This window comes from Diaporthe citri (genome assembly GCF_014595645.1).
Source record: "Diaporthe citri strain NFHF-8-4 chromosome Unknown scaffold_5, whole genome shotgun sequence".
Classification (NCBI taxonomy): Eukaryota; Fungi; Ascomycota; class Sordariomycetes; order Diaporthales; family Diaporthaceae; genus Diaporthe; species Diaporthe citri.
Genome location: NW_025064850.1, coordinates 2,952,179 through 2,977,541, shown reverse-complemented (window position 1 = coordinate 2,977,541; position 25,363 = coordinate 2,952,179). Strand labels below are relative to the sequence as shown.

The 25,363-nt window shown below is 53.3% G+C and overlaps 7 protein-coding genes across 7 annotated transcripts; 4 read left to right on the top strand and 3 right to left on the bottom strand.

Annotated features, from left to right (window-relative positions):
- Positions 1–1,448: 1,448 nt before the first annotated feature.
- On the top strand, positions 1,449–3,308 carry INS49_011424 (uncharacterized protein; the record flags this gene model as incomplete). Its single annotated transcript, XM_043172141.1, has 5 exons — positions 1,449–1,557; positions 1,615–2,351; positions 2,430–2,626; positions 2,694–2,909; positions 2,978–3,308. The coding sequence occupies 5 exons, from the start codon at positions 1,449–1,451 to the stop codon at positions 3,306–3,308; spliced, it is 1,590 nt and encodes a 529-aa protein (XP_043023886.1).
- Positions 3,309–3,901: 593 nt separating this feature from the next.
- Positions 3,902–6,827, top strand: INS49_011423 (uncharacterized protein; the record flags this gene model as incomplete). Its single annotated transcript, XM_043172140.1, has 4 exons — positions 3,902–4,736; positions 5,043–5,300; positions 5,370–6,734; positions 6,823–6,827. 4 exons carry the CDS (start codon positions 3,902–3,904, stop codon positions 6,825–6,827), a joined length of 2,463 nt encoding a protein of 820 aa, XP_043023885.1.
- A 1,684-nt stretch (positions 6,828–8,511) lies between these two features.
- Positions 8,512–10,369, bottom strand: INS49_011422 (uncharacterized protein; the record flags this gene model as incomplete). The annotated part of the gene is made up of 5 exons (XM_043172139.1): positions 8,512–8,981; positions 9,062–9,174; positions 9,248–9,411; positions 9,488–10,175; positions 10,299–10,369. The coding sequence occupies 5 exons, from the start codon at positions 10,367–10,369 to the stop codon at positions 8,512–8,514; spliced, it is 1,506 nt and encodes a 501-aa protein (XP_043023884.1).
- Positions 10,370–11,093: 724 nt separating this feature from the next.
- INS49_011421 (uncharacterized protein) lies at positions 11,094–12,416 on the top strand (the record flags this gene model as incomplete). The annotated part of the gene is made up of 3 exons (XM_043172138.1): positions 11,094–11,262; positions 11,333–11,847; positions 11,928–12,416. 3 exons carry the CDS (start codon positions 11,094–11,096, stop codon positions 12,414–12,416), a joined length of 1,173 nt encoding a protein of 390 aa, XP_043023883.1.
- Positions 12,417–14,559: 2,143 nt separating this feature from the next.
- INS49_011420 (uncharacterized protein) lies at positions 14,560–18,124 on the top strand (the record flags this gene model as incomplete). Its single annotated transcript, XM_043172137.1, has 5 exons — positions 14,560–15,564; positions 16,421–16,517; positions 16,602–16,981; positions 17,047–17,340; positions 17,387–18,124. 5 exons carry the CDS (start codon positions 14,560–14,562, stop codon positions 18,122–18,124), a joined length of 2,514 nt encoding a protein of 837 aa, XP_043023882.1.
- A 1,121-nt stretch (positions 18,125–19,245) lies between these two features.
- INS49_011419 (uncharacterized protein) lies at positions 19,246–19,743 on the bottom strand (the record flags this gene model as incomplete). The annotated part of the gene is made up of 1 exon (XM_043172136.1): positions 19,246–19,743. One exon carries the CDS (start codon positions 19,741–19,743, stop codon positions 19,246–19,248), a length of 498 nt encoding a protein of 165 aa, XP_043023881.1.
- Positions 19,744–23,273: 3,530 nt separating this feature from the next.
- Positions 23,274–23,995, bottom strand: INS49_011418 (uncharacterized protein; the record flags this gene model as incomplete). Its single annotated transcript, XM_043172135.1, has 4 exons — positions 23,274–23,474; positions 23,536–23,661; positions 23,767–23,816; positions 23,917–23,995. The coding sequence occupies 4 exons, from the start codon at positions 23,993–23,995 to the stop codon at positions 23,274–23,276; spliced, it is 456 nt and encodes a 151-aa protein (XP_043023880.1).
- Positions 23,996–25,363: the final 1,368 nt, after the last annotated feature.

The window sequence follows — 25,363 nt, the reverse complement described above, 5'->3', positions numbered from 1 at the left end:
TGTAGTACAGATGGCTTTCAGATCACATGCCGATTCCACGTGTTTCATCAGCCTCATAAGCACCCGCGATCATCAGTGCTTATGCAGGACAGCCACAAATTTTGCGTACCGGGCGGGCGGTAACCTGAGCTGAAAATGTATGTCATATCGGTGAGCGAGCGGACAAGGCATCCCGGCTCGAAACCCTAATGCCAACCATTTTGCCAGTGGGGGCCATTTCACTTCAAAATGAAGTTCTTCAGGTCGATAGTAGCACTTGAGGAACGCGCAATAGCACGCGAGGGCAGGGCGCTAAGCGAAGTCAGTCCTTTTCTTTATACGCAAGCCTGGTGGTTCAGGCGCAAAGCGATTATATGCAAATCGCATCTTGCAAGTAGTTAGACTGAGCTGTAGTCTTATCGCTGGTGTGGTTTCATGGATCTCATGTGAACGGCCCAACACCAGAACACTCGTCATCATCATTTGTAACCCAAGTACAATCGACCGTCGATCGCAAAGTCCTGGGTAGTTTCAACTGTTTGTCGCGTGAGCTGTGCTAGACAAATCCGAATTTTGAAAAAGTTTCTCAATTGGCAATCGCCTATTCTCGTTGATCTCCGTTTCTTGCCTGCACGGTTGCAAGAAGATCTCACAATTAGGGATGAGCTGTTTTGTGCTCCATCACCTGGTGGCCAGACACTATTAACAGTGGCTGACAGAGGAAGCTTCCCCGAGGATAAAGGGAAAAAAGGCTTGATAAATCTTGATCGAGACCACCGTGCTAGACGAATCGCCTACTCTGATGGCGGGGATCCCGAATGTCTGGATTCACAAGGTTGGGCCCATCACTTGGCAAACTGACTAGTGGCGGCGGCTGGGATGAGCTCAGGTTTACGACAACGGGCAGCAGGACGAGACCGGTGCGCCGTGGTCGGCGGGCCCATGTCGCCTCTGCTTAACGAATTATTAACGTTTTCTGCTTCTCCGGTGGAGTGGGCGAGAGGGCGAGAAAAGGACCTCAGAAGCTGAGCCAAAAGTAATGTGTCACACTGTCCCGCAGCTAAGGTTCTCGCGTGGGCTTTAGCAGTATTGGCGCCACGGCATGGCCTCTTGGCTACGGGTCAGATCAAGCTCTACCAAGACACCAAGTCTAAACTCGTTCGGTTCCAAGACTTTCCAAGATCCCTATCGCAGAGATCGTAGAGTCAGTTGAGGGTAGCTTCTCATTGCGTGCTCAGCCTTGAGCATTTCACCATCATGAACAAATTGCAATGTGGAAATCGGCTGTTTGCCCATGGTTTTCATATATAGGAAAGAGAGTACATGTATGCGGACGATGGATGCGATGACTCGTAGAAGGACCCTGGCTTGCAGAACAGGCCACACACCTGTGATCTTTGCGTATTTCTCAATTTCAAGTTGTATACAAACTAGACAGCCTTGTTGAATATTGTTACACGAAAACAATCATGTCGCTACCTGACAGGAAGGAAGTCCTGCCAGGACCGGACCCCATCCATCCGGTCGACGATGAGCAGTCCCTCCATTACGAGGTGAACTGGACCAAGGAGGAGGAGAGTAAAGCCAAGCGAAAGTAAGGGTCCAATCCACATCAACTCCACATATCTCCAACAGGTGCTGATATCATCGCTCGCAGGCTGGATCTTATCATCATGCCGATCCTCACCCTTGGGTTCTTCTGCTTGCAACTTGACAGAGGAAACATTGCAAATGCGATCACGGACAAGTTCATGGAGGATGTCGGCATTGACCAGGACCAATTTAACGTCGGCCAGCAGATGCTGTCGTTGGGAATCGTGCTCTTCGAGATCCCGTCCAACATGATCCTGTACCGAGTCGGGCCTGGCAAGTGGCTGACCCTCCAACTGTTCCTCTTCGGCTTCGTGAGCCTCTTCCAGGCCTTCCAGCACGGTTACGGTGCCTTCATGGCCACCCGCTTCCTCCTCGGCGTCACAGAATCCGGGTTCATCCCGGGTGGCCTCTGGACGCTGTCGACATGGTACACGAGGAAGGAGACCGCGAAGAGAGTCATGTTCTTCTACTTCGGAAACCAGTTCGGGCAGGCCTCGTCAAAGCTCCTGGCCTACGGCATCCTGCACATGCGCGGCGTCGGGGGCAAGCCCGGCTGGTTCTGGCTCTTCGCCATAATGGGCTCCTTCACCGTGTTCTGTGGTTTCATTTATGGATTCCTTCTCCCGGACTCGTTCAGGAACCCCCACAGCACTTTCCTCCCGCTCGTGCGGATATTCAATGAGCGGGAGGTCCACATCCTGCGCACGCGTGTCCTGCTTGATGATCCGGCGAAGGGTAGGAAGAAGAAGCGCATCGGGCTGCCTGCGTTCAAGAAGGCCGTATGTCATAACAACCTTTGCTGCATTCCGCAAGACTCTTCGTCGAAGTGGGTCTGACTTGACTGACTGGTTCATTAGTTCTCGAACTGGCGCCTTTGGGTTCACTTCCTCATCACGCTTTGCAACAACGGCCCGCAGCGTGCCTTCGATACCTACTCGCCGTCTATCGTCAGCAGCTTCGGGTTCCCTGCTCTCACCAGCAATGCCCTCGCATCAGTTGGTCTCTTCCTTCAGATTCCAGTGTCCTTCAGCTTTAGTGTCGTGTCGGATCGTTTGTAAGTCAAGCCACAGGCGCCGTGAGTTGTTGGGTGTAATACTGACGGGATCTTCCAATACGAATAGCAACAAGCGTGGTGAGACGGTGATGGCCGGCTTGAGTCTGCATCTTCTTGGATACGTCTTCAACAGGATCTTCACGGAGCTGCGTGGCCTTCGAGGTGTCCGATACTTTGGTGTCGTGTGGACGCAGACATTCGGAACCTTCCCGCATCCGCTGAACATTGCCTGGATGTCTCTGACCTGCACGGACTCGGAGGAGCGAGCTCTCGCCATGGCGATGTAAGTTTATCCGGCACTGACTGTGCCACAGCCTTACCTCTCAATCCTGATGCTAACGTGTCAGAAAGGGTCATCATGGGCGCCAACATTGCAGGCATCTACGGTGCCCAGATATTTCGTGCCGACGACAAGCCGCTCTACCGCCGCGGTTTCGGCATCGACATCGCTGTCCTCACCGTCGGCGTCGCCCTGGCGGTGGTCCGATACTCAGATGGCTGGATCCAGAAGCGCCGGGCAGCAAGGCAGCCGCAGCTCGCAGCGGTCGACTCGGGTAGCGAGCACAACTCACAGGATGACGAGAAGAGGGGAATACCGCGAGTGCAGCCGGGCAGTGGGCGGTCGCAGCCCACGCCGGTTGGGTACGACACGGAGACTGGGCCGAATGCCACGGCGTACTAGGAGGCTGGTCACGCTGGGTGGGCACCTGTTTCTTCGGAGTCTGTGTGGGAGCGACGAGTAGTTGCACTATTGATACCAAAGCGTTAGTCATTGAGTCTAGATGGAGCGTCAAGATTGTAGTTGGTACGAAAAAGCGAATGTTGTTTCCATGCACATGATATTGCACCACGCTTGATTCCGCGGACCGCGCGTACGGCGCTGCGGACGTCAACCTTCTTTACTTCGCAGCGGGAACAGGGCTTCTACGTGCCAGTGTTTTCCTTGGTTCAAGAAGCCTCCGGTGCAAATACTCATCCGACCTCGACCTTCTCCTCGCACTAATACCGTCAACTTACTCTTGCATTCTCGAGCACAGCGGGCATGAACTGCAGTGTGATAACTGCGACGATTACAAAAAGGCCCGCCTATCCCTAGGAACGAGTCCTGATGACGGCGTGACTCATCCGGTCGTTAGTCCACGACGACGCAGCACAAGGCGCTCCCCACGGAAAAACTACCTTGAGACCGAGGGAGAGGCACATCCCGTCTATATACTCCACAACAAACTCACAACTGTCAAGAAATGTGGTTGGGAGTCGAAAGTAACATCCTACATGGACCGCCAGCTGGGCCATGGGCCACGAGGCCTGATGGCTAAAAAGCATGCGAGAATAGTGCTCGAAAAGCTGGTCGACAACTCGACCCCTCGTCGTCAATTTGTCTCCAGGATTGTCAGAATATTGGTGGAAGACAACAAATTGAGCGTCGATGCAGATGCCACGTCGGCCCTGGATGTCACGCTGGAGGATCTGGCATGTTGCACCACTACCCTGAGTGACAGACTCCTCCAGATTGGGCTGCATTGCATGCTAGGTACTCCAATACCAACCCGCCCGGACATATCGATGGTGCATTCGGCGATGTGGAACCAGTGGGTAGGCAGTTCAAAGGCTGGGGTGTCAGAAGATGATGCGGAACTTGCACAACGTATTGCCTGGTATTTTCGCCCGTTTGAGATAGGAGAAGCTACTGGGGTCGGGGCGCGAAAACACCGCAAAGCAAACGGCAACAACCAAACTTGCCGGCCGCGCCGCACCGTCGTCATCTATCACAGTTCGCACAAAAGCCACGTTTTGGTGATTTGCTCCATCCTCGACGGCATCTGCGATGTTTTCTTATACGGCTCCGGGATGCAAAGACAAGACATCAAGAATGCCTTAGTGGAAGCTAAGGCGTGCATAAGTCATCTTTTGACTATTGTTTTCTCCAAGACTGCTGGGAAACATACCTGGTGGAATAAAGACAAGTCGAAACCGGACGCGTTTCCATTTCGCATCCACCAGTACCTTGATGATCCCAACGACCTCCAGGATCCCGAAGTACATTGCTTTGATGTTGCGAAGTTCCAGATCCTCGATATTGCTACCCGGGTTGTTGAAGACAGTCTAGGTGATCTTTTCAGATTCGGTCGATTCAGCCGACGAGGGATTTGCCACGAGTCAGCAGAGAATGATGATGGCCTCCAAACCTCGGCCGGATACACTCTTCCTTCCACAAGCGAGGTAGAAATCCATAAACTGCGATCGAATCTCCAAGACAACCTCTTAATTCAAGCCAGACACCGGCGAGGGCTGATGTTTCGGGAGAGCGCCCAAGATGATGACGACGAACCAAGACTGGACCAAGAGGAGGACCTTGGGTCGAGCTCTATGTCAGAAGAGCTTGTCGAGGAATAGGGACCATACTGTGGGCAAGCCGTGGATGAAATTGTCGAGACAGAGAACCCAATTTCGGTTCCTGGAATTGCGTTATCCGCTGCCGGAGACCAGTCGGGCATTTTCCCAGGGTTGTCACTGCTGTCAGATGGAATACCAGATTATCCAGACGAAGAAATCGAGCGCCGGGTTATAGCCGCGAACATTGCCCAGCGGTTTCTGGTCAAGCTAACAGATGACGATTTCCACAGCCTCCTCGAGGCTGCTGGCCCAGATCCAGGCCCACTGGTTGCTTCCGGTTAGTTGCATGTGCCATATGGCTATCTCGAGAGGTTAAAATTTGCGAAGCTAATCATCAAGATACCAGAGGCGGCGCGGCAATGTATCGATAGATTCCGACACTGGTACAAACAGCTGATCGACATCACAGCCATGGTTGCTGTCTCCTACGACAAAGCACCGAAATGGGAACTGGGTACCATGTGTTGGGCATTTCGGTTTGCGAACGCCTCGAGTGCCTCACGGAAGAGACTACATACTTTCTACTGTGACCCTCGCATCACTCCGCTCCACATACAGTGCGCTTTTGGCCAGAAGATCTGGACTCCTGCTATACTGGACAGCCTGCCACATCTAGATGTTGCGAGTGAGTGCGCGATTCCGAATGCTATCGGGCACTATATGCTCGCTGTGCGTGGTCCAGGAAACCCCGGTCCAGAAGACCCAGTGCATCTTTATCATGGCAGCGCAACGTCACTCGATCCTACTGTCTGCGGAAACATTGGCTACAGATCACGGCTCCCCCATCATGAACAGGCTATCGATGTGGCAAGAGCGAGCACGGCTCGACCGCCGCTGTTCTGTCAATGGTACGCTGCGTTGCCGGGGCACACACACGCTTTCTACGAATTCGCGAGAATCCTCAAGTCGCCCAAGAACCATCCGCCCGCGCTCCTCACGAAAGCTCGTCTATTGACTCTGAACTCGGAAGATTTGGGTACAATTTTCCTAGACACTTGCCGGGTGCCTCAGCAGCCATCAGAGGCTCAGCGGACAGAGTTTTTCTATTACGCACAGGCGAGTCTTCGGTTGTCACAGATCACCAGACCACAGGGTTTACCCCGGGCTCCATTTCGCGGTTTGAATCTGGTGCTCCCTTCGACGCAGCAGTGGATTACATTTTGGAGCCCGAAGAAACCGTGTTTACCTCAGGTATCGACTGACGTGATGGCCAGCTTTGAGTCCTTTTACCAGAAGACAGGTCGACGGTATGTCACACAGGCAGACATAAAAGACATCACTCGCGACCACCCGGAACTAGGCCGCCAAGATCCAAAAGCGACATATTCAGACATCCGCGGTGCATACGAAACGGTACTAGCCTCCCACAAAGTCAAGTACGTGTATTTTATTGAACAGAGCCTCAATCGGAAACTACTTGTCGTATGTGCTGTGATAAAGTACTGCGATGAGGTCACGCCTTCCATCGTCACATTGGGAGAAGACGGGAACTATAGCATACCAGAGGTAACTGGGATACGCTGGCTCGAAGTGGCGCACATCGCACTCGACCTTGCGCCGAGCTCAATCAGCACAGACTTTGTGTGCCCGTGGAACTGCCAGAGACTTTGGGTTCTCATCACACGAGACCTTTGTTCGAACCGACTCAACTACAAATTGACTAATCCATTTGGAACTATCTTGCAGAAGCCATTCTGGGATAGCCTGCGAGGTATGAGCTTCAGATTGTCCTAAGTAACCAGGTATCTCCCCAGTTTTTGTTTGCTTGCTGACTCCCACTTGCCAGCCGGCGTTCCGAGGGTGAATTGGAATGATCGCTATATACAGTCACGTCTCGGAATATCCGATATGATCTTCGCAAGAATTAACCAGCATGTTCGGTTCTATTTCCGAAAATTTGCAACCAAACCTCAGTTTTCCCCTTTTGCCGGTTGCAGCCATGGACGGTCCTAACATCTATCGCCGTCCCCTAGCGGAACTTAACCAAAACGATTTGGATAAGTTGATTCGAAGCGTGATCCAAGGATTGAAATTGGACTTGGAGAAGTCAGAAAAGCATTCTGTCAGTGATGCTGATTGGGGAAGGCTTGAAATCAAGTTGGCGGTATACACAAGTCTGGCACATCTTCGGTCGTGGGTTAGACGTCATCCTGCCTTTCTTACGGACTCAGAATGGGACTCGTGGCAGACACTGCCTCCATGGCCTCAAGCTCCAAACAGAAGATGGGAGGACATGTGTAGCGAAGAGATCAGCATCGGACGCGACAACGTCCTTGATGCAGATGACAAGGATTCGGATTTGTTTCTCAGTGACATAAAACAACTCTCTGAAATCTGGACGCGCGATCATGGCACGCGGGAATCTGAATTCGCCAATGAGCAAAGGGCACATAGTTTGACGCAAGCTGCAACACCTCTGTTCAATCCGTGGGCACAATTTATCACCCAGCCCATATTTCAGCAACAACGCCACGAGACAGAGGAGCGGCCTAGGAAACGCCACAAAGCTAATGTTCCTCGACGCCACGAGGTGCCATCTTTGAACATGCCGTTGCACCCAAGCCCTGACACTCGGAATACTGCAGACGATGCGCACTACCAAGAACTTGAACTTGATCTAGTGAACAAGGCAAGACGCGAAACACAAACCGTGAACGAGTTTTGGGAAGATTTCTTGGTCAAGTTGGAATTGAAGCCGTCATACGCCTTGAAACGCCTTGATGTATTGGCAGGCCTTCGCCATCTTCAAAATCGCATGGCAGATGACCCGGATTACAGCCCCTATAAGATAAGCGTCGAAGACATTGGGTTTTCCAGCGCTTATTTTTTCGTGCTCATACGGGACATGCCTTTTCTGCAACAGCTTGGGACAGGTCTGAAGAGATGGAAGGGCACAGGCACCTTTAAGAGTGACAAGTCGGATGTTGCAAACTTGCTCCGATGGAAATTGAGCTCGCTGCTCGATGAAGTCTGGTTCATCACTGAGAAGGACTGGAGAACCAAAGTTGCCAACAAATTTCAAGCATACATTTGCAGTCTTTCAGGTCTGACAGATTCCAAGTTCAGATTAGACCCAGGGTTCTTCGAAGAGTACCGGAAGAGTTGTTGGCATACGGACGAGCCCCACGTATGCAAGACATGTAACTGCACCATGCGCACTCATTACCAATTGGTGAATCACCACCAGCGCGGCTGTAGAGGTGCATGCAGTCGCTGTGATGAACTAGGCCTTGCATGTCATGAGTGGACCTGCAAACCTTGGGAATATAGAGGTCAGTAAACATTTTATAATGATTCCAAGACTAAGACTCACCGCTAGCAGATCACAGATTGCCAACGTGGGCCGAATCTAATGCTCAACGGAAAGGAAGTTGCTCTGGATGTAAGGATGCAGGCCTGCAGGCGTCTTGCGATTTCAAATATGAGGTGGCCGCGGGAGGTGATAGTGCCAAAGAATTGCTTTGATTTTACAATTTTTAGTGATAACATTAAGCTGATGGGCTGAAGCCTTCGAATATCTCTTCCGCACCTTCTGTGTCTGTCGCACTATCATCGTCTTGTTTGCACTCCTCTGCTGCTCGTTCAGAATAGCTTCCAGTGTTTCCTGCGTCCCCTTCGCCCCCTTTACTCGTGGGTGGGGGCGGCATGTACCATGGAATTTTGCCCCGTAGAAAGTCATTGATGACCATCCTAGCCACGGCACCCACGTCCGGCTCGCCGCCAGGGAGCAGCCGCCCGCCTCTGCGTGCGAGCAGCTCAAGCAAGTGGATGTGATCCGTCCATCCTCCTTGGAGGTTGTATGTTCGTTCCAAGTGATGCTGCTTGACGCGTGATAGAAGGGTTGGAATGTACTGCTCTGGATACTGCACATTTTCAACGCGAACCACACCACGGAGCAAGAGCTCTTCCGGCGTGTCTTGTTTCGCAGCGGGTACGATGCCTGGACAATCGATGAGATCTAAAGCGAAGCCCAGGTCAGAAACGCAACTTCGAAAAGTTTGCCAATCTTTGGCGGCTTGACAAGTTCAGTAGGCTTACAAGTATCCTTCCACAGTGTGACGTATTGCCAGACTTTGGTGGCGCCGGGGATGGGGGCTACAACAGCAACTTTTTTGCCTCGCAACATATTGACAATGCTACTCTTGCCCACACTTGTACTAGTCAGCTAGCGGTCGCTGGGAAGGTGGAGTGGGTGTGGGTATCTGAAGTGTTGAGATCACTTACTTGGGATAGCCAATGATGCCGACTGATATCTGTTTACGGTCCTTGTGAAGGACCGCAAACTGTCTCAGCATGTTGATTAAGCTGCCTTTGCCAAAAGGGTGTTGCATACTGGCATGCAGTGCAAGCGTTGGTCGTTCCTTCGACAGCATTCTAACCCAAGATGCCTGCAGTTAAGTTAGTTTGAATCCAAGATCTGGGTCGACATAACAATGGTCTACTTGCAGCAATCCTGGTTGGTACAAGGTCGACCTTGTTCACCACGAAGATAAGATGCTTGTGCGGGGCCTCCGTCCGGAGGTACTTTTCGACACTTTCGCACCGTGTTCCTTGAGGATCTCGAGCGTCGAGGACCTGGATCAAAACATCGGACGAGTCCAGCACGCGGTACAGCTCGTTCCAGATGCGCTTGCTCTGGCCCTTTTTGAATATCGGTTCCACAGCTGACGACAGAAGGCCATCGTCTGCCCCCACGTTCGGATCCAGGTCAAAAGGATCGATCGACGAGTCGAAATGCTGCTGCACATCTCTCGCCAGGTCTTCGAAACTCCCTGCCTCGAGCTTGACCCGTTTTCGCTGCGACTTGGGTCCGAAGGTAGTATCGAAGGGTGACGCCTCAATAGCCATCTTCGCATGATGTTTCTCAACGCCATTTTCCTTCTCTTTCTCCACAAGAGACAACGGAAGCTTATTGGTACGAAGTAGGATGCGATATGGATCCGCCTTCTTCTCTGACATGGCCTGTCGGAACGCGGCTAGGCTGTCTTGGGAGATGACGCGCGAGTTGGAAAACCATTTGCGATTCGGTTCGATGCGAGCGTCGGGGATGCTTCGGCTTTGGTACGCAGCGGCCTGCGTAATTTGTCCATCGGCGTTGCGCTGCGCCTTGCCGCTCTTCTCGATCTTCAGTTGTCTCGCCTGCTTAGCTGTGCTGCTGGCGTTGTTAGAAGAGAGCTTCAAACAAGTGAGTGTGCTTCACAGCTTGGAGAGGGCGCAGACCGATAGAAATTTTCCCCCTTGATTTTCACATTATCAAGACCGTGTCCAGTCTTACCCTGGCGGGTCCTTCGGGTCGATTCCTTCTTGCCTGTACCCATTGTAGATGTTGACGCTGTTGCAGAACATCTAATCACTCCCCGCGCAAACTTTTACCTAAGTCAAGATGGGAGGTAGTGCAAATTGCCCGGCAGGCACGCACGGGCCGTACATATCGGCTTCGATGGGGAGCTTACATAAGCCAAACAAGCAAGGTACTTAGGTAGCTGCGGGCGCTACATTCATAGCAGGTTCCGTCACATAAGGCAGGATGGGTGGCTCCAGGAAGTTCACTCTTCACAGCATCTCCCAAAGCTGAGAAAGGATCCCGATCAATTTACATATAGCTCTGGGATTCTGGTTGCTAGCAGCCCAGCACAACTGCACACCTCTGTCCGCGTAAGTGCCACACACCCGGCGGCAGGCTAGCCAGGATGGCGGCCACAAGGGCAAGTCCAACCGAGCGCAGCCGTTTTTACTCACCTGTAAACCAACACTCACCTATAGGCCCACTCCACCTTCACTTTAGCACAGTCCTTAGAACTCTTCCAGATCTAGGGGTAGCTCGGCGCGAGGGATGAATATTTGGGTATACGGTACGGGAACGCTCCGTTGGGGTCGGGGTGAAATCGACACGAGTTCGGACGGGCCCCAATAGGACTCGGTCAGTCACCATCCCACCTTGCTCGGCTGGGCACGGCGACCTACAAATAGATCACGCCGTCCTCCCACGCCCCGGCCGCTGGCTTGGCTCCCGACGTCTTTTGCCCTGTGGTGACGGTCTGCATCCCTCTCTCCTCTTCAAGGAGCCAGCATGAGATTCCAGGTCGCCCACCACCTGGCGGTTGCTGCGGGGTCTGTCGTTGCGCAGCAGACGGGCGCCGACACCCTCAGCCCCGTCAGCTATGTCAAGGGCAAGGCCTTTGACCGTCTTGCCGTTATCTGGCTTGAGAATACCGACTATGACCTGGCTGTTGGCGATCGTGAGCACCTCTTTTCCTTTCTGTAGTCCGTTTCCTTCCGTCGTCCAAACACTGACAGACAGGTTTACAGCCAACCTGGCATGGCTGGCTGACAAGGGTATCACGCTGAGCAACTACTTTGGCGTGACTCACCCGTCCGAGCCAAATTATATTGCCTCTCATGGAGGTGACTACTTCGGCATGAACAACGACGCTGTCAGTACCGTCGATGCCAACGTCTCCTCGATCGTCGACCTGCTGGAGGACAAGGGCATTGCCTGGGGCGAGTATCAAGAGGACATGCCGTGCACCGGATTCGAGGGGAAGGAATGGGTCAACCAGGTCACCGGGGCCAACGCCTACGTGCGGAAACACAACCCTGCCGTCATCTACGGCGCCAACTCGGAACGCGCCGACCGGCTGGGCGTCATGAAGAACCTGACGCTGTTCTACGACGACCTGGCGAACGAGACACTGCCGCAGTGGATGTTCATAACCCCAAACATGACATCTGACGGGCACGATACGTCGGTCACTGTCGCTGGCAAGTGGACTCGCAGCTTTCTCGAGCCTCTTCTAACCGACACGCGTTTCATGAACAACACTGTAGGTTCTTGCCATCGTCGTACACATGGATTAGTTCCATTCCTTGCTTGTGACATGTTACTAATAGCCATGCTCGAAAGCTCGTGCTCATCGCATTCGATGAAAACGCCTCGTATGCGCTCACGAACCGCGTACTCGCCATCCTACTCGGAGACGCCATCCCCTCCGAGCTGGTCGGCTCCACGGACAGCAGCTTCTATAATCACTACTCGGAAATCGCCACGGTATCGGCCAACTGGGAGCTGTACACCCTTGGGCGGTGGGACGCCGGTGCCAACGTGTTCTCCTGGGTCGCCGACAAGACGGGCGACGTCGTGAGGGAATGGAGCGATGCTTCCGCGCCACCCCTGGACTCTATGTTCTACAACCAGAGCTACGACGGGGTCTTCAACGACAGGGGCTCGTTCCCCGTCTACCCCTCCCCCAACATTGAGGTGCAGAGCCCCAGCGGTCGGACGGTCTTGCCGGCTGTCAAGGAGAAGTGGACGGGCAGCGCCAACCCGGATTATTATTCGAGCGTCCTTGAGGTACCCGACGGGCTGCACCCCCCTGATGGATATGGCGTGTAGAGTGGTGTTGGGGTGTGTATAGAAGAGCAGCAGGACAGCGTGACTGAATCACACAGCGTGACCATCATCAACTTGATGAGGTATATACAATTCTCGAAGTGAAGGCCCCAGCAAAGCCAGGCCCTTTAACAGGTACCTCGTCTGAAGAAGCAGTGCGAGAAGGTTGGTTCTAATGGCTGGGGCGGATATGCCAATTGCCGGTGGGACAAGATGATGATTGAGAGCAGTGGGTTGTGTTTTGGTACCCCGAGCTGACTTCGCAGGTGCTCTGCAAGTGAGCTGCAATCACGGCGCGTCGGACTCAACCAAAACAGCCCAAAATGCTGTACTGACCGTCCCCTGTCACACGCGACGACGTGCAGACCATGTGTCTGCCCGAGGTCCTGCTTTAGGAGTCGAAATCCCAGTCGCGCCGGACTCAGGCGGAGAAAGAGGGTGAAGGGTCACCATGAACCGAAGCGAGCTCTCCTGTGTTGGTAAGGAAAGTGTGGTCTGGTCAGCAGACGAGGCCGCCCGCCGCTTTCCGCGACGATTGATAAGTGCGCGGCGTCGAGACGGACAATATCTGCCAGTGCAGGTATCCCGTACTCGACGTCGTCCCCTACATGAGACGCCATCCAAAATCAAGAGATCACTTCTGCGACAGGTTCTCGTTCCTGCTTTTCCCGTCTGTAGTGACGATTTCAGTTGGTGAGGGGTGGGCGCTCAGGTTGCGCTGGGTCACTGGGATAGTCACATTTGTGGCGTTTCTCGTCGACTGCGGCCAGGAGCACAGAGGCGGACGGCACAATGGCTGAGGGAAGGGGGATACTGTACGTTATGTGGTCGACGAGGTTGCAGCACAGCAGGAGGAGGCCAACTCTAACGTCAAGTTAAAATAAAGTAAAGAGAGGCGGCCCGTGTGCCATAGGCTCCGTCTGGGCGGTAATATCTCGATCTGATGGAGTTAACTTTCGGTTACCGGCGGGGCGTGAAGTGCCACTGCAGGGTCCGGATGCTGTTTGGTTTACCCTGTCACCAGACACAAAATAGCTGCGGTGGGCGCATGCATGCCTGCCACCGCCCGAGGGAGGCATGTGTGGGACAACGGCCCGATGCGTGGGATTCCGCGATCCTCGGACGAATGACGAGCAACGACTGGGCGGCAGTATAACACTCTTTGTGTGAGAAATAAATCATCATACTCATCATAGCGCGAGTGAATGAAATGAATTGAGATGAATACGAGAGTCGCGCGTGCTTGTGGGGAATGTTGGTTCAATGAGCACATGCGGGCCAAGCGTTGCTACTCTCTCCAGCGTCTTAGGATCTGCCCGTTTCAAGCCACTCCAACGGTTTCCCGTCCCCGTCGTTGGAAACACAAGGGGGCCGTTTGGACTGATTGGATGATGGGCTTGATGCTTTGTCTGAATACTTTTGTTCTTCTCATTAGACTACAATAATCATCTACTCGTGAGTAAGAGAACTGGCACGGCAAGGGCCGTGTGTCTCACTCACCCTTTTCCAGTCAGCCTCTCCCCGTCAGCTGCAGGCCAAGACCGCACAGATACGAGCGCTTCCAACGCTTTGGGATAGCAGATTTCTACCCTCCTGTCAGCCAGTCAGCCCGTCGAACCATGCACCATGCAGCATGCAGCTAGCATCTGGCATCTAGCATCTAGTCCAGCTGCCCCTGCTCTGCTCGGCCGTCTGCCCCTTTAATGTGTCTCGTGCCCGAGTTCGTTAGTAGAATAGAATTGATTTCCTTATGGATCGTTAAACTTTTCCTTCCATCCCGGGCAAGTTCAACTTCCAATCCGTGTCCATCCGTCCCTTGCCCGTCGGAGTCCATTCTCCTTGTCGCCAAACTTGATCGCGCTTCAAGCGTTTCGCTGCGCAGCGCATCACCGTCAGGCCGACGACCCTTGGTGTTTCGTTTCGGCTAGGCAATTCCGAGACAGGTGCCGGGGGTACAGTATTGGCTTCTTTGTTCGTTGCGCCTCAAGCCCGAACATCCGGCCCAGCCCAACCGCAGACCCGGTCACCAGTCAAACCACGCGAGCAAACATTCAATTCGCCTTGGTTGCTTTGGATTATGTATGCTGGTCATCCATCATCTTAATCTACGTCTCCACGTCCCTTGCACGGGACTGCCGCCTGCAGCATGAGGTCCTTGCTCGGCCTCGCGGCATTCGCTGCGATGGTGGTAGCCAGCACCGATGTCATGGTACCTCTTTATGTCTACCCTGGGAATACGACGTGGACAAACCCAAACTGGGAGGCCGCGGTGGACGCTATCAAGGACAATCCACACATGCACTTTTACGTTATTATCAACCCAAACAACGGGCCTCAGAACACGAGTGACCCGTCCGGGTTCAACGAGGGGTACTGCAACGTCGACAATGAGGACTACATCCCCCACGGCTGCAACCGCGACTGGACCACCCACCTGGCCGACATCAGCAAGCTGTCCAACGCCCAGACCATCGGGTATGTGTACACCAGGTACGGGCAGCGGCCGGCCGACGAGGTCAAGGCCGACATTCTCGAGTGGTCCAGGTGGGACAAGGAGCCGACCTGGGACGCTAATAAGGATGCCGATATTTCCATCCACGGGCTCTGGTTCGACGAGATCGGCTCCTCGCCCGTCAACGCCTCGCTCTACCAGGACCTGGTAGCCTACGCCAACGACACCTTCGAGGCGAAGGGCAAGAGCAAGGGCAAGTACAGCGTCATCCTCAACGCGGGCCACGTCGTGGACCCGGATTACGAGGCGCAGCTGTTCAACATGGCGTCCGCCGTCGTCACCAAGGAGACATGTTACACCACCGACCCGGACGCCGATGGCGTCTCGTGGGACTGCCCCATGCCCTACGAGCCATTCGAGGCTGCAAACCTCACCACGGGCGATGGGCTGCCGCACAACAGCGCCTTCCTGCCGCAGACGGTCGTCATCGTGCACCAGTTCCGCGGGCCGACCAATGCCTCGATACAGATGCTCACGGAGCAGATCGACGGCGTGGTCGACCTGGGCGTGCACAGCACCTACTTCACGAGCGGCAGCTGGCACAACACGACCATGATGCCCGCAACGATTGGGAACGTCGCCAAGATATTGAACGAGGCTAATGATGCGGCGAGGTCGAGTCACGGGTCGACTCGGGGGGTATGGGCGTTGTGGGCATGTGCTTTGTTGGTATATAGCCTTTCAAGTTTCAATATATAATCCGTTCGAATTCAACGCCTGGGCTTTAGGGCACGCACGTGGACCTTCTGGGATCGACACCTACTCGTGCTGGTACTGGGCGTGGGTACAGCAGAAGCATGCCTTCCCTACGGATGCTTCTCGTGGGAGCTGAAGCTGGGCGACCTGAGGTCACGAGAGCCTTCGTCGGCAATATTTATGAATGGGGCCTCCAGGTTCAGTCGGGTGGCCGCTACCTGTACTTTCCTGCTCGTGTGTCCTGGCCGTATGGACATTTTCATCTACCTACCACCCTGTCCCAAGCTTCCTCACCTAATCCATCTCGACGATTCCTACTGGCATTGAGGCCGTTGGACTCGTTCTTTCCTTAACGTCTCGAGTTCATCCCTCTGCTTCGTCGCCAGACAACCCCCCAAGAGCCTGGCGTCTAGTGCGTTGTTTCCGTCGCGTTTCCAGGCGCGCTTTAGACACCATCCCACAATCCCGCCCGACGACTTCGTCACGTCGACCTTCAATGTTCCCATCGTGCGCTCGCACTCTCGGCCGAGATTTTCGAACACCCACAATGGAGGAGAGTATCCGCATGCAACGCAAGCGGACAAACGTCGGCTTTCTCGACGAGAAGGGCGAAACTTTTGCAGGGTTGTACGTACCGCAGGGTTCATCGCTTACTGTCGCCGAAGCCCTAGACATGCTGAAAGCGTCTTTTCATTTGACTTTCTCGGCGACAAGCGAAAGAAGCAACAACAAGAAACATGTGTGGGCAATTTACCCCTATCGAGGTCAACTTTCCAGAGAGGCTTTTTCTCTCGATAAGCTCCTGGCGAAAGGAAGGTACTACGTTGTGCGCCATCTCGAGTCTTGCGAGGACACGGGAACTTTGAACGATCACTCCGCGATGGATCACGTTCTTGGTAAGTCTCCAGTTGCGAATCTCTCCAAGACATACAAAGGGGTGAGGATAGCGCGGCTGACTTGACGCTGCACCCGGTATCCAGATCAATGCTGCTCCAGAGTGCAACAAGTCGTCGCAACAAAGCCTGAAGGCTACCGCCCAATGGTCATGCAACCCTCGCCAACCTACGAGCTGTCCCAAGACGGAACCTGGGAAGGCACCACACGGGCACGGGGCACGATTCCCCAGAACTTGTGGCGCGCCGAAGAGGCGATGAAGGGCTTCCATTCCCTCTCCAACACCTCCGGTCGGTGCTGCGCAATCTCTGGCCTCGGCCGCTACACGCCTGAGAACTCAATGCTCGCGTGGTCCGACCCTGGCCTTACTATCTCCCACATCATCCCCCCTCAAGATTTCGATGTCTGCCCCATCGACAAGTCAGACATCGAAGGGGAGAGGATGACGAGCTCGCGGAGAAGTGGCGTATGACTTGGGACCCTCGAGAGAACGGGATTGTGCTTCTCGGTCACTTCCACGCCCTGTGGAAGGCCCGACTTGTCGCCGTTGAGCCTGCCACCCTGACCGTTCGCTGCTTCGGCCCCTACGACAGCATTGCCCCGTACGAGGGCAAGAAGGCGCACTTCTCCAGCGTCCCAAACCGAGACGCTTTGCGATGGCACCACGATATGTGCGTGTACGACAACATCACTTCTAAGCAGCCACCTCAGTCACTGGCCACGATACGACCTGCCCTGTCGACCTCGAGCACGACAACAGGCCCAGCCCCATTTTCAGCCAGCGAAGCCTTGCCCTTCGCACTACCTCCACTGGGGACCATGGAGGTGACCCCCCAAGCGACACGACCACACAAGACTACGAACCGACCAGGATGGCGCAACTTTACCGCAGCTTCCTGACGATCCGGAGTCCAGCAGCGACCTTACGAATCGGCTCTGCACACTCGAATGCATCCTGTGCCTAGCAGACCCAGCTGGATCGGACCCGAGTTGCCCCAACTTCAGCAAGCATCGACGGCTGGGTTTCGGCACCGCGGTTCGCAAGCTGGACATGACTTTGATGAACGAGTGGGGCCTAGTGAGAGATGAGGAGGTGCCGAAGAACCAGCCGGACCGTGAGAGTATCGTCTCCGAGTACGAGATAGTCTCAAGAGAGTCCATCCCAATCCTTAGGGTGGTCCTTCCGTACGGGTACACCGTCATTGGGAAAGGCGTTGTGCGCTCTGATAATCCTAAAGAGCCTGCCTACGGCCCCCTGATGGAGACCGACATACTTTTGAGACTCGGCTCGCAACTCGCGGGCGAATGTATCCCATTCTGCCTCGGCCTCGCCACGCTCGGCAAAGGCTTGCGAGACCCGACTTACGACGGACCGATCCAACAGGTTCTGCTCCTGTCCTCGGCTGAAGCGCCTCTTTCCGAGGCGCCCTTGCCACGACGCGAGAAGATCATTCGTACGGTTAAAGACATCAGAAATCACGGCGTGACGTTTCGAGAGCCGTTGGTGGAGTCTGATCTGCGCTGGAACGAAGAGGCACAGCGGGTTATGGTCGTGAATTTCGCTGGTGCCAAAATCGAAGCAACCGACGACACAGCCGTACTTCGTTAGCGTCGCTCAATCTTGCAGTGGTTCCTTTGTAGAAGTCCGAACCAGCAAGGAGGGTGAAAACTGTCTGGAGATATCTCGAAAGCAAACTTTGGAGCCTCGACCAAGTCTTCTCCGGCATGGCGGAGTGACAGCGAAGTCTTTTACGCGGTTCTGGTGGTCCTCATACCCTCGCAGGTATGTTCATCTTCCTGGGTTCGTGAACCTGGAAGGAGGCGGAAGATGCTGAGCTGAGGTCACTGAAGCGAGCAAGGCCACGAGGCCAATAGACTGTTTGCAGTTGAGCATACAACTCCGTGGAGATGAAAACTTGTAATACGAGAAGAGGAGACCGGGGAAGTTGTTCTTGAAGTCTCGATGGTGACGCCGAGACTCGTTGGCTATTTCGGCTGTTTGAAGATCAAAAAAGGGGTGTTCAGAAGTTGAAATATGGACGTGCTCGGTAATCTTATTACATGAGAATTCGCAGCAGGCGAGTTTTGCAATGCTTAATACAACAATTCAGCTGATCTAGCTGCGAGATTGGTTCAGTTCGTGCTGAGTACAAGTCTATCCTTGGTGTTGTCGCATGAGAAATAAATAAAATTAGAATAAATGATTCAGCTACAGAGTATCCACACAGCGGTGGCTGCGTTGACTTCGTCCATGTCGTAGGAGTAAGAATTGTCGTACCACCAAAACAGACCTAGGTGTCCTGCTGATTCGGTGTAAGCTTCGAAGTGCCCGTTCGAAGCGCCGTGTCACCACGGCATACCAGGCTGTGTGAATGTAAGAAGACATTGTTCCTAGATCTTTCCGGATTTAAACAACCGTGCCCTCTGTTGAGCTTGGCGGTATCGTCTGGAACCTTGTATGAATAGTGGCAGATGTTAAATTGGCCCTGCAAGACTTGGATGCATGTAGCCTCAGTCTCATCTACCAAGAAGTGCAGACGTTGCTAATGCCATAATGCATGAATATCCCATCTGGTAATGGCCTTCAACCCTCAGACCGGCTTCGGAAGACCGTGCCTCGCACCCTCCCGCCGCCGGCTTCATACCCCGAGTTCTCAGCACCCGTAAACTTCCTCCTCCGCGCTCCCCCCCCCCCCACCCATGCCGTTCTTCCAGACTGTCACCTCACGATCACAATGCCGTCAGAGGGGCCACCTGGATGAGCAAGCACAGCAGCACCACGACGATGATGATCGGTCCGCTCTCGATCGAGCCCGGTGTGCCGGTGAAGGTGAACTGGGCCACCTTGCCCTGCGTGAAGTTGAGGGCAGCCTCCTGGATCGCGATCGCGGTCAAGTTTCCGCATGCCTGGTTGAGCTCGACATCGGCGGTCAGATTCGGGGCGACGAGGATGGCCTTGTTGAGCATGGCCGAGTTCGCGAGGGTGCCGGTCTGGCTCTGCTCGAGGAAGACGGTGCGGTAGCTGCTGTTGCCCCCGACGACTGACATGTTGGCTATCATGCCGTACTGGAGGCATGCTGCCTGCGTCGAGAGGACGGTTTCGGTAAACTGGCGGGAGACGACCTTGATGCTCCCCTCGGCGGCGTCGCTGCCGGACGCGGGCGAGGCGAGCACCGAAGCCGACAGGGCGGCCAGGAGGAGGATGGCGGTGGTGAATGGGTTCTGCATCTTGCTCGGCGGATTTGACGATTATGTCTGCTTTCGAAATCGGCTTCCCTTTCTTTTCCTGTTCTCCCAAAATATCCAACGAACCCGAGGTGCGGTTCAACCGTCACGATATCGCAAGCTTGGACCCGGGAATGACCGACAGAAAAGACCGTATTACAAAGAATAAAAGAGGCACAGCCTTCACGCGAATTGAAACTTGTCGAGTCCGGTCACAAGCTCAAGAGATTGGCAGGTTTCCGGGGGAAAGTCAAAATTGAATTCAAAAAGGAACAAAACGTGGGAAAGGGAGGGTAGAATAGAACAGGAATGGGTGTGCAGAGTCAAAGTTGGACGGAATACGGACGAGACGAACGAGACATTGGCGCCGCCGTCACCCGCACGTTAGCCCAGTGGCTCTGCTGCAGCGTGCGGGACCGCCCATGGTGATGCATGAACGTGTTGCACGAACATGTCGCAGCTGGGACTCCAGCCTGGAGCCGGGGTCCAGACGAGACGAATCGGGTGCAACATGAGACGACGCCGACGGGACGAAGCGGTGCCTGGCGGTGCAGAGGCCTGAGTGAGCACCAAAAGAGAAGCCCCTGATGCCCCAGGCGAAACCGCCACGGTTTCCCTGCCCAGCCCGTTGGCCCGTGCCCCACGTCTCACGTCTGACGTTTTCTGTGGTACGGTACGGCCAGATCTGGCAGCCAATTTTCATCCTTTCCCGCTCCCCTCAGCAGAAATTCACACTCCATCATCGCTCACAGCGCACAATCCCTGCCCGCTGCCTGCTGCACTCTACCTGCTACGTTGACAGATGGTGAATAGCACCTGTGGTTTCAGTCCTCGCTAGATCGCGGCGGCCCGGTTAAGCTTCGATCTCGAAAGTCAATCCGACCCATGGGAGAGACAAGCTTTCCAGCGTTAGAGAAAGGCGGCTAACGTTGCATGCCAAGCAGCCCGACCCTGGCCTCGATCCCGCCTGCCTTTGACCCAACCGCTCGAATCTTCACCTATGGGTCCATGATTGTCCTTTGTGGGCTGTTGTGTGTCGAGAAACATGCCACCGTCATACGCTTCGATGAGTTCACATCCCACTGGGCCCTCCCCGGGCAGTGTTGGTCGGATCGGCCTTGGTCGTGCCTCTTATTGGTTGTCTCTCTTGGATCGTCGTGACCAACCACTTCCACTGCTTTTTCACTCTTCTATAATGCTCTCATATACTTTTGCCGGTCGGTGGTATGCATGTCGAGTCTCGTCGACGTCCCAAGACAGCATTATTCCTTGAAGCTGCATCCTTGAGATCCCATACAGCCAGGAGAGTGTCGATATTTAGCGCCGGCGTCTATGGAACCAACGCGTGGAGTTGTCCCTCTGGTTTACAAATATGGATCAATGAGGTCAGCTTTATAAAATATTTATGTTAGTACTTCACATTAAACGAATTATATCATTGACTGGCACTTGCAAGCTAGCCATCTCATGCAGTGGCTTGTGTGTCTCTTCCCATTTTCACGCTATTCGTAGCCCGGAGCGCAGGCATGTGCTGCAAGTAGGGCTGTCCGTCGTCCGCAATATGATGTTTTGAGCGTATACTGCCCATGAAGCAAGCTATGGCACTGTGTTTAAGGTTAGAAACGTGGGAAAGCTAAATGTTACACTGAGAGATACGGCTCTATGACGAGGCTCGGTTCCACCAACCTCACATCACTAGTATTGTTCTAAGTTGGCGCTGCTCACTGCAGGCTTAGAAGCTCATCATTTTCCCAGGGTGTTTGACCGTTGTCAAGTCACTTGCCGTGTAGACACTCACATGGCGTATGCACGAGGCACATTCCTATCGTCACAGTCAAACAAGAGGAAGTAGACTGGCCTCGGAGGGACCATGAGGCTCAGTGTGATTGTCATGAATCGTAAAACCCAACATCACTTCCATCACAGGGTGGAAAGAACCACGAGTAAGACCGCCCAAGCAGACAATCATAATATTGCTAGGCACAACTGATTTAATTATATGCTCAGAAATTTTCAACCATAGTCACATAGGACGTGATCTTCTGCGAACGACAAACCCATAGTCTCAGGCATGTTCTTCAAGTGAACTGACTGGGGTGGGCTGCTAACTATGCCAGTGATGGTCTCATGTGAGCGCTCGCTCCTGCAATATATGAGACTCTGACAACCGCCCGCCCAATTAACATCGCCGCTGTCAGAGCCTAAGATCACTGTTTACTCAAAAAAGAATTTCCTCTTTGCAGCAGCGAACAGTCTTGTGTCATATGGCAAGCCGAACCACGACACTGACATTTAGTGCCTGCGCCAAGCCGAACTCAGGACCTTTGCGGTTGAGCAAATCGGGAGCGCTCCCGGCGCTCGGTGCTCGGCTCTCACCTGCTTCTTGCCATCATGTCAACACAGGGCGCGGGTAGTGGTTTTCACCACCGGCGTGCAGCGGACTAAGAAGAAGCTAGGGAAAAGTATGACTGGACACCGTGAAAAGCGGTCTCGGACTTGCGAGACGGTGCTCGATGACTCGATTTGAAGACGCGCATGGTGAAAAGGAGCGAATGGGTATATATGCTTCGGCTTCCATCTGTGAACTCCAACCAATATTCGGATCTCTTCTCAACTTCTGAGCCTGTTCCTTTCTAAAGAATAATTAATTCGCTCCTTTACCCGACACCAAAGCGGCTCTTTGAAAATGGCGAACACTAGCATGGAAATTGGCTTCATCATGGCTGCCATGAAAGATAGCAAACCATCGACCACCTTCGTCTTTCCAACCTGGGCTTCAAATCAGAAACGTCAAACGCCTGCCAAGCAAATACACTCGAGCAAAGATGAAAGTGGATATAGTACAGACTCCGAGTATTCTTTGAAAGGTAAGACCCTCCATCTTTCATGTCCGTGTCGGTGCTCGATTTTGTTAGGTGGGCAAGACAATTTATGCAAACATAATTTAACTTGTTCACACACACTTACAAATTCATTCAAAATCTAGATACCATCCCAGAAGCTCGATTGTCACAGCGACCGAGCTTTTTCAAGCGATTAAATCCCCTTTCAAGGGCAGCTCGACACAAATAGAACAACCGGGAACGCTTTTACGCAAGGTCAACTCCGTCACAGCATGACATAAGAAATCGGGACAATGCATCAGTCACACAACTCTCTGGTATCCATTTGTCGACGAAACAACAGCTCGTTCTGATATCAAAGGGATGAAAGAGAGAGGGCTCGACTCATAACAGGAGCCGCTCATGGGATATGCGCAGAAGGATGGATTTCAACTCTCACGAAGGCGCCAATCTCTCGAGGAATCACTGTACATCCAAACACGCGTAGGGGATCGATCATTAATGCGTCATTTAATTGTTCAACATTTGTTTTTGGTATCGAAGGGGCAATATGGAGCATTAGCATTCACTTACACGTTCCTCATATTTGGAGACTCAGTTCCGAAATCAGTCTAAAATCACCAACACGAAATCGACGCTTTCCTGCTCATCTTTCGAGTTTTCTTCCAAGATCTGGGTCCGAATACCAAATCAGGTGGTCTTCGCCAGCTGTGGGGCCTCAGCAGCGTTCGCGTCAACCTTCTCTACCAAGGCCGCGGTTCCATATGCGCAAACTTGCGTGAATCCAGCCAAATCAGCGACGTCGAAGCGCATTGCGATGATTGCATTGCCCTGCCGCTTCTGGCACTCATCTACCACGCGAGAGACCGCTTCGTTACGAGCGGAATACATCTGAGCACAAGGTATTAGCCCCTGTGATGTAGAGCAGATCTCGGGCTGGGAGACCACTCACCATGTTTGTGAACCACTTCAGCTCGCCGCCCACCATGCTTTTCAGCCCCATGCCGATGCCTGCAGCCCAGTTCCTAGTGCGTACTGTCATTCCGTAAACAGTTCCTAGGACTCTCACGACACGATACTGACGAACTTGGTCAATTTTATGTTTTCTTTGGAGGGACCAACAAGCACGGTGTTCCGAGAGACGGTATATGAGCCAAGGTAATGACATCAGAGCGTTGCTTACCCCGGGGACGTCAAACATTGTAGTAGTAATGACCCCGTTGGTCTCGGTATCTACGACACGTTAGTCAAAATGCCCTGTGGAGCCTGCACTGGCTAAAAATTCATATCAAGGGAGACCGAAGTTGTCTTCACTCGGAAGGCCTATACGTACAACATTCCATATCCGTTGTGTCATATTTGGGCTTCTTGGCAGACACTGTCTGCGGATTGGCGCTCGAGGCATATGCCATTGTGTTCGAAGACTATGGGGATATTTGGAAGAAGTACTTGATATGCAGTCGTATAATGGAAGCTGAAGGGCAGTGAGCTAGAGAATACAGGTGCATACGTAAACGTCGAAGGTGACGGAAGGCTTGTATTGCGCTCAGGCTTTTATAGGCAACGGAACCCTCTTTGACGACCGCCACTAGGCGGAACTTGGGAGAACCACGAGATTCTTTTGATCTGCTCCCTTGAGACGCCAATCTCGAGACAGCTTCGCTGCAAGTCAGCTGAACTAAGGCGCTGGGCCGTGGTTGCTGATAGGCCACCGTGTTTCGTATTACGCTACGGGCGAAAGCCGCACGGGTATCCTGTCATATCCCTGGAGCTGACAAGACCAGCAAGGCAGACCGGCGACAAGCGCGGTGCCGATCAGCGGTGCGGTCATTCTTGGCTATCCAGTCATTCGGAGTCGAAATGAGTAAGTGCTAGGAACCCAGCCCGCATCTACCTTGGCGGATGGCTTGATGTTGAGTCTCGTAGCTACCATGTATCCTAGCTACGGGCACCTCGCCGTCCTATCCTCATCCTCGTCCCTGCTCGGGGTTGATTCTCTGGAGTATCCACGACCATGCTACATGCTGGCATTAACCGCGCTAATTTTATCAATTGGAGAACTACAGCAACCACCGCTGTCCAGATATTCAGCTATACGATGAGCTGTTAACGCAACGCAAGCTCACTCATCGCTCACTTTCTGAGTTTGCCAACAAACTGGGCCGAGAGGCCTTCTCGGCGGTCACAGAATTTGGGAATGTCTTCGAATCCAAGGACGCCCTGCTCGAGAAAAACCTCGCCCTGCTTGTTTTTATCAAAATTCTTAGATTAGCAGCCGATATTCAGAGAGACTGTTACGAACACTTCGTGATCGGAGTTTTGTGACAGACAAACAATGAAGTTTGTATACACTTTCGGTTAGGCGAACAAATTTCCGTTGTAAAAAGACCAGTTCGAGGGGTATGAGGATATTTCTGAATCGAATGAGGTGATTGTGAGGTAGCCGATCGTTATCGTCAATCTAAATAGATGTGGAAGTCTAGTCACATAAATACGTTCAAGGTTTGCAATGCAGCGGTTCGAGCCGCCAACTGCTATTTGGCTGCAGTACCACTTACACCCTTCAACATAAGCCTCTTCCCCTGGAAAAAAAGAAAGCCTATCTGTTGACAACCTGAGTTGAGCGAAAGGTCAGATACTCAAGAGTCAGAACGTAGTTCTTGCGATTATCGGCCTCCGGCAGTTCAGTCCGAGTCTAGTTGCAGGAGTGACTCACCAGATCACGGAGACCATCTCCGGCAATGCTGATAGGCAGCAGCGCTCAAGGGTTCAGACCGATT